This window comes from Centrocercus urophasianus, unplaced genomic scaffold (genome assembly GCF_019232065.1).
Source record: "Centrocercus urophasianus isolate 14NV4802_14NV808 unplaced genomic scaffold, USGS_Curo_1.0 seq_9, whole genome shotgun sequence".
NCBI classification, from domain to species: domain Eukaryota; kingdom Metazoa; phylum Chordata; class Aves; order Galliformes; family Phasianidae; genus Centrocercus; species Centrocercus urophasianus.
In genome coordinates this window covers 30,632,967-30,647,084 of record NW_024885532.1, presented here as the reverse complement: position 1 = coordinate 30,647,084, position 14,118 = coordinate 30,632,967, and the positions used below count along the sequence as shown (strand labels likewise).

The 14,118-nt window shown below is 41.8% G+C and overlaps 1 protein-coding gene across 3 annotated transcripts in view; it reads right to left on the bottom strand.

The window, feature by feature from the left end:
* LNX2 (ligand of numb-protein X 2) overlaps window positions 1-14,118 on the bottom strand; it is a 60,512-nt gene that overhangs the window by 23,321 nt on the left and 23,073 nt on the right. For 2 of the 3 annotated variants that reach the window (XM_042838714.1, XM_042838715.1), the window contains exon 2: window positions 2,272-2,795. In XM_042838714.1, coding sequence (XP_042694648.1) covers window positions 2,272-2,672 — 401 coding nt within the window. In that variant the 5' untranslated portion in view covers window positions 2,673-2,795. Of the gene's footprint in view, window positions 1-2,271; window positions 2,796-2,878; window positions 3,007-14,118 lie in introns of those variants that run through there. The other variant, XM_042838716.1, reaches the window with a different exon arrangement.

Sequence of the window (14,118 nt, the reverse complement as noted above, 5' to 3'; positions counted from 1 at the left end):
TGCCTAAAATAACAGGGAAATATGGAGATTTAGAGAAGAAAAAAATCAAAAGAACAAGAAAGGCTACTCATTATTGCCTGTACTTCTCTGAAAAGGATGCTGCATGTGTGCATGTCCTTGCAGTGGGTAAAAACACCAGCAAAACTCTGCTCGCACCCCAGACTGCATGGCCACGGTCCTCTGGGCCTCTCAGGTTCTGGAAGTCTTTGGGCTTAAGGCAAGATGGAAGGGGCCCTGCTGAAACAGTATCTGACCGAAGCATACCTCTCCCGAGCCTCCTCAGCACCAGGGCCTGAGGTGCAGCTCCTGCCTGCAACAGAGGCAGGGGAATGTTGCAGGTGTTATCACTATTTACCCAATGCCTCACTGTGGCCAGGGAGGTAAAACAAGCTAGACAAAACTGAGGGCAGAAGAAGGAGGCCCATGGCTTAAGAGTACCTGCACTTTAGAGAGCAACAGGAGCCAGATGGAACCTCTCCAGTGCTCACTGCACACTGTGCCACTGCTTTCCTCCCTCTGGGCCTCTGCTTTGAAGCCTTTGCAGGTGTCATGGTGCCCAAGGACAACCACAGCAAGGAAATATTCTACATGAAACGGGCAACTTCTGAGGCTTGGGCTGGTTTAAAAAACCCAAAGTATCATACTAAAATAAAACAAAGCATGTAAGAGCAAAACCCATGATTAAATTAATGTGGGATGGAAACAGAAAGTTCTTGTCTCAGTACAATGACTGAGGAGGAGAAAAGTGGCCACGTACCATCCATTTTTGCTATGACTCACCAGGCAATGCTTGTTTTTACAAACACTGCTGACAAATGCTCACACACTGAGTTTTGTTTTTTACATTTTGTCTACATGCAACAGAGACGCACAATCCTTACTGTTCTGGTTTTGATGCTTTTTGAAGAGACAGTTATATGCCTTTCTGAAACCTCTCTCTGCAAAATGAACATAGTTTTTCCAAGTTAAACACAACATGTGAGCTGAATTGAAAGTGAAAATGCACCAATCACATTGAGTTATACACAGGAAATATGTTCTGATATCAGAAGCAATTCATGTGAACAGGATCCTTTGAAAGCAGGGGCATTTCCTCTGAATGCATTATTTCCTTCTCAATGTAATTCCCCACTATACTCATCTTGTAATTTCTTAAATCTCCAATCAGTTTAAAAATATGTTACTCTGTCTAGATGTGCAGAAAATCTTTTAGCTCTGACTGATGAATTACATCATGTTTTAGCTTTAGCATGAGTGTTATGTTCAAACTTTTGTTAATGGCTCACATAATAAAATAATAAATATTTGCTTACTGACAGTACCTTCCAAAACTACAGAGAAAACCAAAGCAGTTAAATGCACCCCTCAGAACAAGTTTAATATTGGTCCATCGAGATAAGTGACATGCTTTACAAAAGAATGAAACACGTTCATGTAGCAACCTCCAACAGCAAGGATGCTTTTCTTTGTCAGAAGAATGAAATGCACTAGTCTACATAATATTAAATATTACTCTAACCTGAACTTGATAATTTTATTTCCTCTTCTTCTGTCATGCCCTCCTGCCACTATTTAAATGATTAGGGTAGGAAAGCATAAAAGAAAAGAAATATAAAATGATTAACAGTTCAGAACAAGCTCCTAAACCTGTGAACGGGTTTAAAACAGAACAACAAAGAATAACAGAAAAATAGGTCTTGCAGGAGTCTCAAGAGGCACCCTGTCCATTAGCCTAGCTTGAGGAAAAATTGTGCTGCTGTAACTATTCCTGATAAAAGTTGGTTTAACGTATTTGTGCACTCTTCTGAAAATGGAGAATACACAACCATCCTACCCAGAAATCTATGCCAGTGTTGGATCATTATAAAGCTTTTTTTTCTTTTTTCCTAAAATCTGAACTAAATTTCCTTTGCTCCTTCTGCCCCGCTTCTCTCCTCTTTGCAGACATGGTCTGCATTTGCCTCGCTCCTCACTACTCGGTCTTTATTTTCCTCTACCTTAAATAACCCCATTGCCTTTCACTTTTCCAAGACTCCTGCTGACTCACCTTGTTCCTCCCATGATTCTCCACATGTTCCCTGATATTCTTTCTATGCAATGTCCAAAAATGGACTCAGCACTGTGTGGCTGGGCTCAGTATCATTTCCTACAATGCTATACTGTGGATTTCATAGCCACACCAACCCTCGCTTCCCTCTGCCCCCCACTTTATCCTGAGATATGAATCTGTGTAAGTATTAGTCTACCAATCCCATCATCTGCACTGCTCACCTGTTTTTGAGATGTGCCGCCAGGTCACATCGCTGCATGACTTCCTGACACACCGATGAGAAGGGGCACAAAACAAGTAACTTGTCTAAGAGTTTATGAACAAGAATGCTGGATTTTTTGCAGAGTTTAAAATGGAGTCTTTTTCGATCCAGCGGGCAGAAATCCTTCTCCTGCAGAAAGTTCCTTAGGCACTTGTAGCAGAAAGTGTGTCCGCATGGAGTGTCCAATGGCTGCAACAAGGGCTGAAGGCAAATGTGGCAGACCAAGTCGTCGTCCACTTCATTCTGGTAGTTGTACAGGTGGTTCTCTCTCGTCCAGTGCTGCTGGCCACACTCGAAGCACAAGGGGTTCAAGGAGGCGTTCTGCTCCGCCAAAGCCATGTCATCTCCTGTCGTCCCCATCGTGCAGCTAGGAACGCCGAGGTGTCCTCCTCCTCCTCCTCATAGGATGGTCTGCTCCTGCAAATCCTAGAGGGAAGCAGCCTCAGAAAAGCTGGCTTCTGTTCTTCACTCGAGTGTCACTTTCTGCAACAAATAAGGAAGTAAAAATTATTGACGTGACACAAAGTATGAAAGCTCTTGGAGCTACTGACTTGTTCTGTGTTTACCAAAGTCCACAAAGGAAGAACGGTTCCATTAAGAGAACATTTCTGTTTTCTGTAAATGTCACAGAAGAGAGCACTGAAAAATACACCGGCACAATTCGTTTTGTGAGAGAAACATTTCACAGCTTTGTAACAGCTGCTCCAGAGCACAGTTTTCACCTGCAAGAGAAGCAGTTTGCTGAGAGCAAGGACATCACATTATGCAGTGTCACACCAGATGCACGCAGTCAGCATCTAGCACAAAGACACTCCATAGTGGAGCACTGGTTACATGACCATGTAATTAAAGGTGGCCTTCAATATGCGATTAGGATTTTATTCAGCAATCTGGTCCCACTTTCTTCTTTTCTTTTTCTCTCTTTTTTTTTTTTTTTTTTTTTTTGCATATTAATACGGAATACTACATATTAAAGGTCTAAATACCTCATATTAAAAATAACAGAAATGATTGCTTGCCCTGTTATTTCCATTAGCAATATTGAGTATATGCCACCCTTTACCTTCAGGTTCTGTCTGTGAATTCCTACACAATGAGAGGGGCCAATTCTATCCAGTGTGACACATTTGTTTTAATTTAGAAGCCAGAAATAAAAACAGACAATAGAATAACCATATGAAGCCATTGGTTCCAAGCAACTAACCTGTTCTGCATACTGAGTGTGACAAAAATCACATCAGTCAAAGAATTCTGTCACTATGGGATTTATTTCCTAAACTTTATATATTAAAATTTGCCCATTTTAAAATAGCTGCATGGTCAGGAAACTGCAGCCATCAGTCTACAAACACGAAACCCTTAACCTTCCCAACATTATTTATCTTTCTCTCCCATATGAAATAACACTCTTTGAATCTTGTAACAGGGTGATTTAGGAAACAGAATAAACTTTCTCACACTCTTAACAGCCCTGTTAATTAGTTAGTTTTGGTAAATAATCTCATTCAAAAACAAAAAATAAAAACAAATTAGAATGATGCTTATTTTGTGCCTGAATTCTTTATTACAAATTCACAACACTCAAGAGAGAGACTGACTGTATCCTAACAGACAAGTAGCAAGCATGCAGTGAAATGAAAACCACTAGCTTAGGCACCAGCCCATAATCTTTATTTTTAGCTGTTGAATGTAGTCATAAACGCATTCCAAAATTTACATGGAACACATGCATTTTACTATGTCTTACATTTCAAGAGAATTTCTGTTTCAGTTTTTGCCTCTTAACCTCACACAGCCAAGCATAAGACTTAGAGCACATTTTGCAAGGATTATTATATCCTTTGACGCAAAAAGGATTAAATAGTAATTTGTAATCCAGGATTCTATTCTGCTGTGGAAATTGATGCTCTTCATTGCCCTGCCTTGTAGCAGATAATGTGCACCTTCTGGAAAGGATTTCAGGAGGGAATAGCACAGCAGTTCTTAGTTACTGGAGAATACAAATGCAAAATGAGACCGCAAAAGAGATTACTCAAAACCAGCCTTAAATGTATTATGTAAAAATGCAGACGGCCAAGCAGATAAGGAGCCCAGCACATAGGGCCCTCATGCACAAACAGCTCTGTAACCACACACTCCTGCTCCAAGATAAACACAAAAGGAATGAGACCCACCTAATGGTTCTTCCTTAACAGATTCAGAAGAAACCAGCTCCACGTTCTAGAAAAAACACTGCACTGTTTCAGGGCTTTACCAAATCTTTTTGCTACACAGGTGCCACACAGCATGGCCAGTATGGAGGGACTGCGCACACAGAAGGGGCTCAGAAAGCCTCCTGATGGTGTGTTGTGTAAACAAGTGGACAACGATATGTTGTTCAAACTGCTCCAAAACATGAAAATCAGGACCTCTCCTTCTTCTCTACATAACAAAGATGCCAAGAAAGGAGCGAGTTCTACACCAGCAAGGTGCATTCCAGTTACAGCCTCCTAACAGCAAGTATCTCAAATTCATAGAACCACAAAACAGCTTGGGTTGGAGGGGACCTCAAACTTCACCTCCTGCTGTAGGCAGAAAATGAAAGGCCTTGAACACCTTCATGGATGGGGAATCCACAGCTTCTCTGTGCAACCTGTCTCAGGGGCTCACTTCCCTCACAGTGAAGAACTTCCTCCTCATACCTAATCGAAATCTCCATCCCCTTTTAAAAGGAACAGGCTTATAGCACTTCTGCCCCACGAAGTGGTTTACTCACATCACAACCTTCTACAGAGCACAATGCAGTGCCAAACAGCAAATATACCTGTGGTGTACTTGCTGCAATCAAAGATTCCAGCGCCAGGCTTTTAGAAGGTTGTAATTAAACCCTTTTTGAACAGTTTACTAAGGATTTTGAATGAAAATTGAAGTAAGGAAAGTTTCTGAGAGAACCAGCATTCACCGTGATCTTCTACACCATCAGGACAAGCTGGAATGGGACAGCAGAGTGCCATAGGGGTGGGATCACAGGGCCAATGGCAGCCAGGGCCACAGGCAGACATGCTGAACCAGATCTATTTCTGCTGGCTGCTGACGTGACTTCTAGCTGCTTCCCAGTGCCGCTGCTGCCAGGGATCAATAGAGATCATATGAGCTAACCTGAGCACTTCTGCAGCTGATCTGCCAGCCCTTCTGTGGTGTGGCAGGCTGCAGTGAGAAGGGAACAACAAACAGACCCGCAGCTCAAAGCCACAGCCTTCTGAAATAAGAACATCTGACTGTGGCTCAAAGATGCCCTGATTGTGTAGGACTGCTTCCATTTTGCCACCAGAACCCTTCTGAAGGAAAGACCTGCCCTGCTGATCTTCCCCTGCGAGCTTTTGCTTGTGCCTTGATTTTACTTCCCCTGAACAGCATAAATGTTGCAGCAGGGTTCAATGCAAGAAAAAGATGGTCTATTACAACACAGAACGTCAAAAGAAACCCCAAACCTCAAAAGCAAATGCACATGCCACCCCAAACAAAAGAAAATCTAGAGACTTCATCACTCCAGCACTGCTGTGTGCTGCTTTTGCATTTAGGGCAAGCATATTCAATAACAGGAATTATTCACTGGATTTGTATTGATTATATACCACAGCTGCCAAGGCTTTCCACAGGCAGCTCCCAGTGCAAAATCTCACAGCTGATTTACCAAGCCCACAAGCACAGTATTCATAGTCCAAACAATGATCAGGATAGCAGGCAGGGTCTAAATTTCCCTGGCATAGAAGCACTGTATTCCTGAAATACACAGCACCAGGGCCCTGCCATTTATATTACAGTACTTCATTCCTCTTTATGCATTCCTTATGTTGTTTGCTGTCTCTCGTATCACTGCAGATCCCCAGCTCCACAGGATGATTTTAGCTCAGGAGAGCTGCAAACAGGAGAAAATAGTCTGAATTTAAAATAAAATAAAAAAAAAAAAAGAATAAGAGGAGGGTAAAAGAACCAGCCAGGTCTAGTTTTCAAGCAATTCCCTAGAAAATAATTCACCTGGGACTTCATTACTATAGCATAACAGTGCAGGTAGTGCCCTGCTTTCAGTTTTAAATCACAGTTCATTTGGGAACTGAGCAAGACTGGACATCCAACTGTGCATTTTTAATGTATTTTTTATGCAGAACATGCATGACAGCAATTTTAGATTGAAAGAGACAGCCTTATTCATAGGCCTCCCGTAGGTCTGATTTATTGGCTCACCCAACACTATTTGGAGAAGTTTGGCACATTTTTCCAAAAGCATTAAAGGCCAGGCTTTATACCTACATCACATTTCATGATGTTTATTCCTTCCATCTGAGTGGGCATGATAAACAGCCAATCAAACAAAACAACAGGATGGAAAGAAATTATCACTGCTACAGAGGCTTCCTACGACCCTGAGTTCATCCTTTTCTGGTCAGATAGATTTGTACGTGCCACATAATTGTTCCAATATCCCCATTAATAAATTCGGATAGTAGCATGGTCATCATCCTAAGTTTTAGGAAAATTTTCTGAATTTACAAATTTGCAGGATTTCTGAAGCCTGTTCTTGGTCTTGCACTACATCCCCACTTCTAAGGCACCCCAGCTGGAAAAGATCTCATGTTTTCTAAATTCCCCTTGCTCAAATGCTATAGCTGTGAAGAACATCCCTTAGCAGCCAGGAGTAGATGAATGCAAGCCATGGGAGAGGGAAACTAGACAGTGGTCACATTCATGGCTTTTAACCACATCGTAACACGAAAAATTAGTCCTTTGTTCCCAGTCCAGTATCCTTCACAGGAATTACAGCATCATACTGATGATTCAGAACTGTTTTCAAAGCAGACCACAGTTTGAGTGGACTAACATAAGATAGCAGAAACTTGGGAATAAAATACATGGTGAGAATAAATAGCGGGCAAGCAGCCTTAGAGGGGAAAAGTGTCATGCCACATCTTCAAAAAAGCGTGACCTAGCTCGTTAGATACAATCTGTGTTTTAAGATTAAAGCCATACAGCAAGCAAGCGGAGCAGAACCAGCAACTTGTGTTGACTGCATAACATCCATGTTAATTATCCAGATGTCTAAGGGCTCTGCTGCTGTCCAATACAAAAAGCCAACTCGACTCCAGTGCAAGACTGTGAGAAAGTAATCCTGCTTGACTCCTACTCTTTTGAACACACAAACAAAAACTGAATGTTGTAATGTCAGAAGATGACATCTGGTAGCTCAAAGTCAGGAAAACAGAGGGAGATAGGATGAGTACAGGAATTAGACTTGAACGGATTTCTCTTAATGCACCAGAAACACTTTCACTGAATCCTGATTATGTTCTCTACATTTTTGAAGTCATTCCGCAGAATGACCAGAATTTTTTTATAATCAAATTAAATCCAGTTGTGGCTGAAGAAAACTGAACCACCAAAAGGCAGTGCTGGGCTTACAGTACAATCCTCTGCTGGCAGATTTGTCACCCTTTTGTGTGTCTTTCTGTTCAACCAAGGCAATGGCTGCACAGCCCAAGCGCCTGCACCATGCCAGATGCTGGCACGGCATCCCCACCAACAGAGCCCTGCTTAAAGCCAGCGAATAAAGGAGCGTTTGGGAAAATGAACCTGTGTTTGCAGAGTGCTGCGTTTCCACAGCAACAGGAATGATGGGCTTTAATTGCAGCAGCTCCCTTCGGCAGGGGTGGCTCTTGGCCGGGCACCTGCTGCATGGGGCTGTGATGCTTGCGCCAAGGCAGGGGACATCTGTGCTACATCCTCTGACTGAGGAGATTTTGGGGATCCAAGCATCATTCTCAGCAACAAACATAAAGATGTAAAGAGAGGTGAAAACACAAGCTCTGGGAAGTGCGGGGCTATCTCTCCATTGGACAGTGGATTGGTAATGCTCATCTCCCAAAACCACTGCTCCAAAAATTGGAGATCCCTGATTATTGGACAAAATGGTAGGAAACAGCTCTGAGAGATTAAAGAAGAAGCCAGAAGGTTTTTCCTCAAAGCAGGCAAAGAACATCACACAGCCATTTTCTAAAGCACAAATGGAATGGCTTCTATTCTGGGACAGGGAGATTAAAATAGCTTCAGTTTAGTCAAATCAGTCTCAAACAAGACAGGGAGGATGAGGATTGTAACCATATGAGAAACCTATTCTTTATAGCAAATAGAGTGCTACATCAGATAAATCACCTCAAAATAGATGAAAAAGAGAAAAGAACATGAATCTTTAATGAAGATACATCTACACATTAAACAAACAAACAAACAAGGATTAAACTTTGAATATTCATACCGAACAAGAGGAGTGCTGAAAAAAGAAAGAAGTGAAAGGCATAAACCAAGCTACAGGAGAGTGCAGTCTGACAGTCAGAAAACGGCTCTGAAAGCCCTTGGAAGGAGAAAGGTATCAAATTTATTCCTTCCTCTATAGGCAGGGCTGGCCACTGCTGTCCACGGCACTGGGATTCATCCTTCTCGGTTCCTAGGTCTTGCACCAGCCATGAGTTCACAACTTGCAGGCCTGATCCCGCATCAGATCTCCCAACACCCCGCATCCATTTTGGGATATGGTGAAAAATAAACAAGAAGCAGCAAAGTGAAATGAAGGTGGAAATGACACACGCTTACCTGGCAGTAGAGCTCAAGGCAAATTTCCCTTCCGAGCAAAGAACATAGCAAGAGCAGTATTTGGTTACTACTCCTGTAACAGGTGGGTTCCTACATCCAGTAACAGTGACAGAAATAGCCCAACAGTTAACAGTGAACTGCAAGTAGTCAATCAGAAGACTTTCTTCTCGCTTATGGGGCAGAGGAGAAAACCAAGAAAGAGTAAAGCATTTGTTCCAACAGTATGGTTCTTTTCTGCAGTGCAATCTGTCCTACAGCCCCTGACATATGTGCTACCCTTTCTGTTGGAGAGATGAAAGCAGCAGAAAGCTGTCGATCAAGATGTTAAACCTTCTGCAGAGCCCTCCCCTGTGCTCTTTGCCCTGAAACAAGGACTTCCACGGATGAACAGAGAACACTTAACTAGATTAAACATAGCTGGTTCCTGGCTGCGCACAGATACCATTTGATTTGATTAACAGGAATTTTAAGGAGCTGATGCAATTCAAGGAAAATAAAGAAGGAAGAGGTGAGCGATATTCCCATTGCCTGCTTTCCTGATGCTCATCTGTATAATGAGCCCTAATCACTACGGGTGTGAATGGGGAAAATATCAAGGAGATAGCAACATTCTTCGATTGCTCTCAGAATGGCTTTCATGGAAAAGACAAGCAAAGAGTTCATGGGAGGACAGAGGGATAAAAGCTGTTGAGGTGATTACATTGGTGAACGAACTATTTTCAGAGAGACACCAGCCCCATCTCTTTCGTTCTTCATCATGTGTGACATGCCACATCTGGTGCCCCTTGCCAGCTACAGCCCCTGTAATATATGGAGAATTATTCTGCAAATTAAACTATTTAATACTATTAAACTACAGTTGTACTACGTCAGTCTTCTCCTCAGCCAAATATTTAAAAAATGAAGGTCCTCCCTACTGAACAGGTATTAGGTATTTACATACACACAAAAATAAACTAGAAGAAAGTTGTCCAGTGAAAGTACAAATACTTACATCATGGCAGTCATCATACAAGCAAAGAGGCGAAAGGGCTAAAAGAGCATGGTGGGGTAGGTCCCACAGCAGGTCCGTGAGAAAGTGCAGAGGGCAGTCTGGACAGAAAGGCTCATCCAGCATAATTGCCTGAGCCACAGCATCACCCAGACCAGTCTGCCTGGCCTCCAGCCTCCACGCATGCTCCCTTGTAACAAAACATCACCGCATAAGGATGGAGTAGCTTTTCAAAATAGAAGGAAAAAAACAACCTTCTGATGTCACAGCCAAAATATTCAAAGCAGCGTTCAACTTGAGCTTCCCAGACAGGCACAATCAGCCAGGAGACTTGCTGCTTGTTGGCATGAGTACTGCCAACAGAGAACCTGCTTCACCTAAAAACCATCCCCACTTGTCCCTGAGAGCCATTACCTACGCCTGAGAGCAGTGCTGTGCTTTGGTGTGCCGCGGTGAAGCTGAGGATGCCATGGACCAGATATCACTTGAATAAGTCACCAATAAGACTGGTTGTTGGACTCTCAGATCCTTAAGGCGATGACTGCCTGTGGATTTAGCTCTGCTGAGGACACCTGCACCTATGGATCTGAGCAAAGAAGGTATCTTCAGTCCCAGTGGTCTGACCCAGATTTGTTGCAGGACTTACTCTCATGCTCTCCAATATTTATTCAAAACATTCCCATGTTTTACAGAACATCAGTCAGAAAATAAAAGCCTCGAACTGGGACCTTCTGTTTCAGCTCTCTAGACGTGCGTGTATCATACCTCAGATACATGCACTCTGCACCCAGACACTGCAAATAACTGGCTCTGTGCATAATCAGAATTTACATAACAACAGCATGTTAGATATAGAACTTGTAGTCTCAGTTCTGATCTTAAACAACATTTAAATATTTTGTATTTAAATGGCTCTTTGCATACACATTAGGCTAGAACTTGATCCAAGGCCTTCAGACAGGTTTCAGAGAGGGGACTGGATGCTGAGCTGACCTGTGAAGTTGAGTCTGGTTATACAAATAAATGCAACAAAGAACAGGCAAGCAAAGACAACAAACACTACGCTTGTTTTTTAGTCAAACTAAAAGCATGCATCTCTGCTTCAGTTCCTGTAATTCCACAGCAACAAAGATAAACAGGGATAGCATTTACAGAATGAGAAAACAAGCAGCCAAAAAAAAAACCAAACAAAGAACCCTAAACCAGAAATCCACATTTTTTCCTAAAGCATTTCTCTATTTCCTAACTATCTGTAAGCTGTTTATTTCAGTTCCTTTCCCTATTAGCTTGGCTGACTACATACAAATGCACACACATGTATATTACACACATATATGTGTACAAACCAGTTTTCAGCACCGATCAAATAGAGAGGCTTTTATAACAGTGCTTTCATGACCGTGCCTGAGGTACAGTTTGGCTGCTGCAGCACCTTCCCTGTTACAGCGTTCTTGGAAAGAACCTGCCTCAGTAGAACTGTTGGAAAACAGTCCTTCAAGACTCAAGGGGACGCATTAGCAAAGATGCACAGTGTTAGCATCCTACAGCAACCCAACAGTTGTGCTATGAGTGATGGGCTAAATATTTGACAACAATCTTCTATTTCCTCCTTACAGGAATGACATGGAGGAGCTAGTGCTGAACTGCTTACTTTGTTTCTAGGCTCGTTAAACAGAAAAAAAAAAAAAGATTCTTAAACAAAAGCAGACAAATCAAAATCACTGCCTTCTGAGTAGTGCAAACTATAATAAAATCAAAGGAAAAAGTGACATTAGAGACAAACAATAGGTGGCATCTATGCAAACTGGAAGTCATTTATAGAAATTAGGCATTTAGATACACAAAGAAATAAACTAGAAGAAAGTCACCCAGAAAAGAAGTGCTCAGACCAGGGCACTCATTCTAAAAGCAATGAAGGGAAGGCTACCCAGCAGGAGAGGTTTCCAATTGCTTGTCCACCAAACAATGGCTAAATCATTAAAAAAAGAAGGCCTGGTATTACGAAAGAAAAATATACCTAACTTCTCAGATACCTAACCGTTAACTTGCAGGACATACAGAAGGCACTTACTTCAATAGGAATTTCTGGTTCATCACACTTTGGGAAGACAGTGGGGAAAGAAGGCACTCCGAAGCCTGACTTCAGGCACTGGTTTTCTGACCGTGGTCAAAATGGCTCCAGCAAGAGGCTGACAGAATCATGTCACCTTGGGCAGGAGCCAGCCTCCTCCTCCTGCCACTGCCCAATCTCAGCATGCTAAAACTTCGTATTTGAGATTCTGTGGAGGTTGATACAGTTTTCACTTCCTCATTTATTCTATGTATTCAAGCCTTAAGAACCAGCTGTTAGCATACCAGCCTTACTTTGGGGGATATTAATTCATTACCATCGCTTTTGGAAAAAGGTCTTTAAGAGATGAGTGATCCAGCCTCGGGAGTACCTGCCCACTTTGCATTCCATAACCACAGCACTCATTTTTCAAGCCCAGCACTTCTCAACAAGTTAGGTTAGACTCAAGGAAATAAAAATTCAAACTCTCATGTATTTCCATAATTCTTTGTTACTCCCAACTCATGCTAAATGTTTTCACATGTTTTATGCCAGATACTTACACAAAACGTTTTTTTAAATTCACAAATCCTTTTTTTGAATTGCTACACCATCCAAGAAGCCTTAACAAACCTAATTCTGTACTGTGAATTACACAAACCCAAATGAGAACTATTGGTCTTTGTGAGATAAAGACCAATATCCACATGGCAGAAATCAAGCTCTTGCCATGAAAAGGGAGCAGTCCTGTGCGTCCGGATGATGAGATCTAGAAATGCCATCCAGCCCTGCTTCTCAGTACAGCAGCAGCAGCAATGGTAGCAGATGTGTTAATAGCACCAGGGTGGCTTAATGTGATGGTGAATTTGGAAATACTCCCAAGTATCGGAACAGGTTGTCCAGGGCAGTGGAGCGGTCACCATCCCTGGAAGTATTTATAAAGTGTGTAATTGTGGTACTAAGGGACATGGTATAGTAATAAGCTCAGTAGTTAAGGCTGACGGTTGGACTTGGTGATCTCGTGGGTCTTTTCCAACCTGTGTGATTCCATGATTCTGGGAAATAGCAAACTTCCAAATTTCTGTGCTTCCATGAGCAGAATAACATACAAAGTAGGGCATTAGTAACAAGTTGACCCTCAAAATTCTAGTTCAGATTTCAGATCTTGAGAGAAATTCCTCCAACCTGGTACCAGATTCAGGACAGCTTACGGTCCTACAGGAACAGTCCAGGAAGCCAGAAAGGCTACACCCATGTTACCTTCACTTGGAAATCACACAGAATAGCTAGAAAGTCAATTAGCACTCTATCCTTAGACAGATCCCTTCTGCATTATGCTTGTAATAAGAGGAGTGCAAGGAAATTCATGCAAGAAAACCATCAAAACAAACAAAAATCTCCCACAGAACAAATAACCCACCAGTCTGCTCTACAGTTAATAGCTTTCACATAGACTCGCTGATGGATCATGAAAAAAAAGTTTACATTTCTGTAAATAGCTGTTTAATATTAAAATTAATAACAGCCTTCATTTTCACTGGCTTGAAGAGTTAAAAAGTTAATCATTCAAATTATAATCTAAAGAACCAAAAGCTTGGCTACAGGATAATTAGAAGCCTTCATTCTGTGTGCAACCTGAAAACCAGAAATACAGTCAAGAACACAATGGGATTTTCATTCAAAGGAGACATCTTAATGTAAAAGCAGTTAACTGCTACAAACAACACTGCCTCTTATTAATCATATGGAATAAGAGAGAAACAAGTTCCCAGGCAATTAGTCTGCCTTCATATATTGAATGGAGGCTGCTGTAAAGAAAAACATCTGAGGAAACGAGCACTGAAGAGGACATCCCAGCTGAACAATTTTAAGACAAAAATGGCAAAATCCTTCACAGAACCTAGAAGTTACCCCAGAAACTTACTGCAATAACAAAGCATACTTTGGCTAAGGGAAATTATTTGCGTATGTTTCCCTTCATGAACTTTGGAACCAGAAATACGTGAACTGAGATCTACAATTTGCCCTCACAAACCAGTTTAACTGAACATGAGATTTTCACTAAGTTTAAAATCTGAATTGATCCTTATTTTGTTTTTGGATCACATTCTGCTGCTTAAAGCTTCAGCCAACGCTTACTA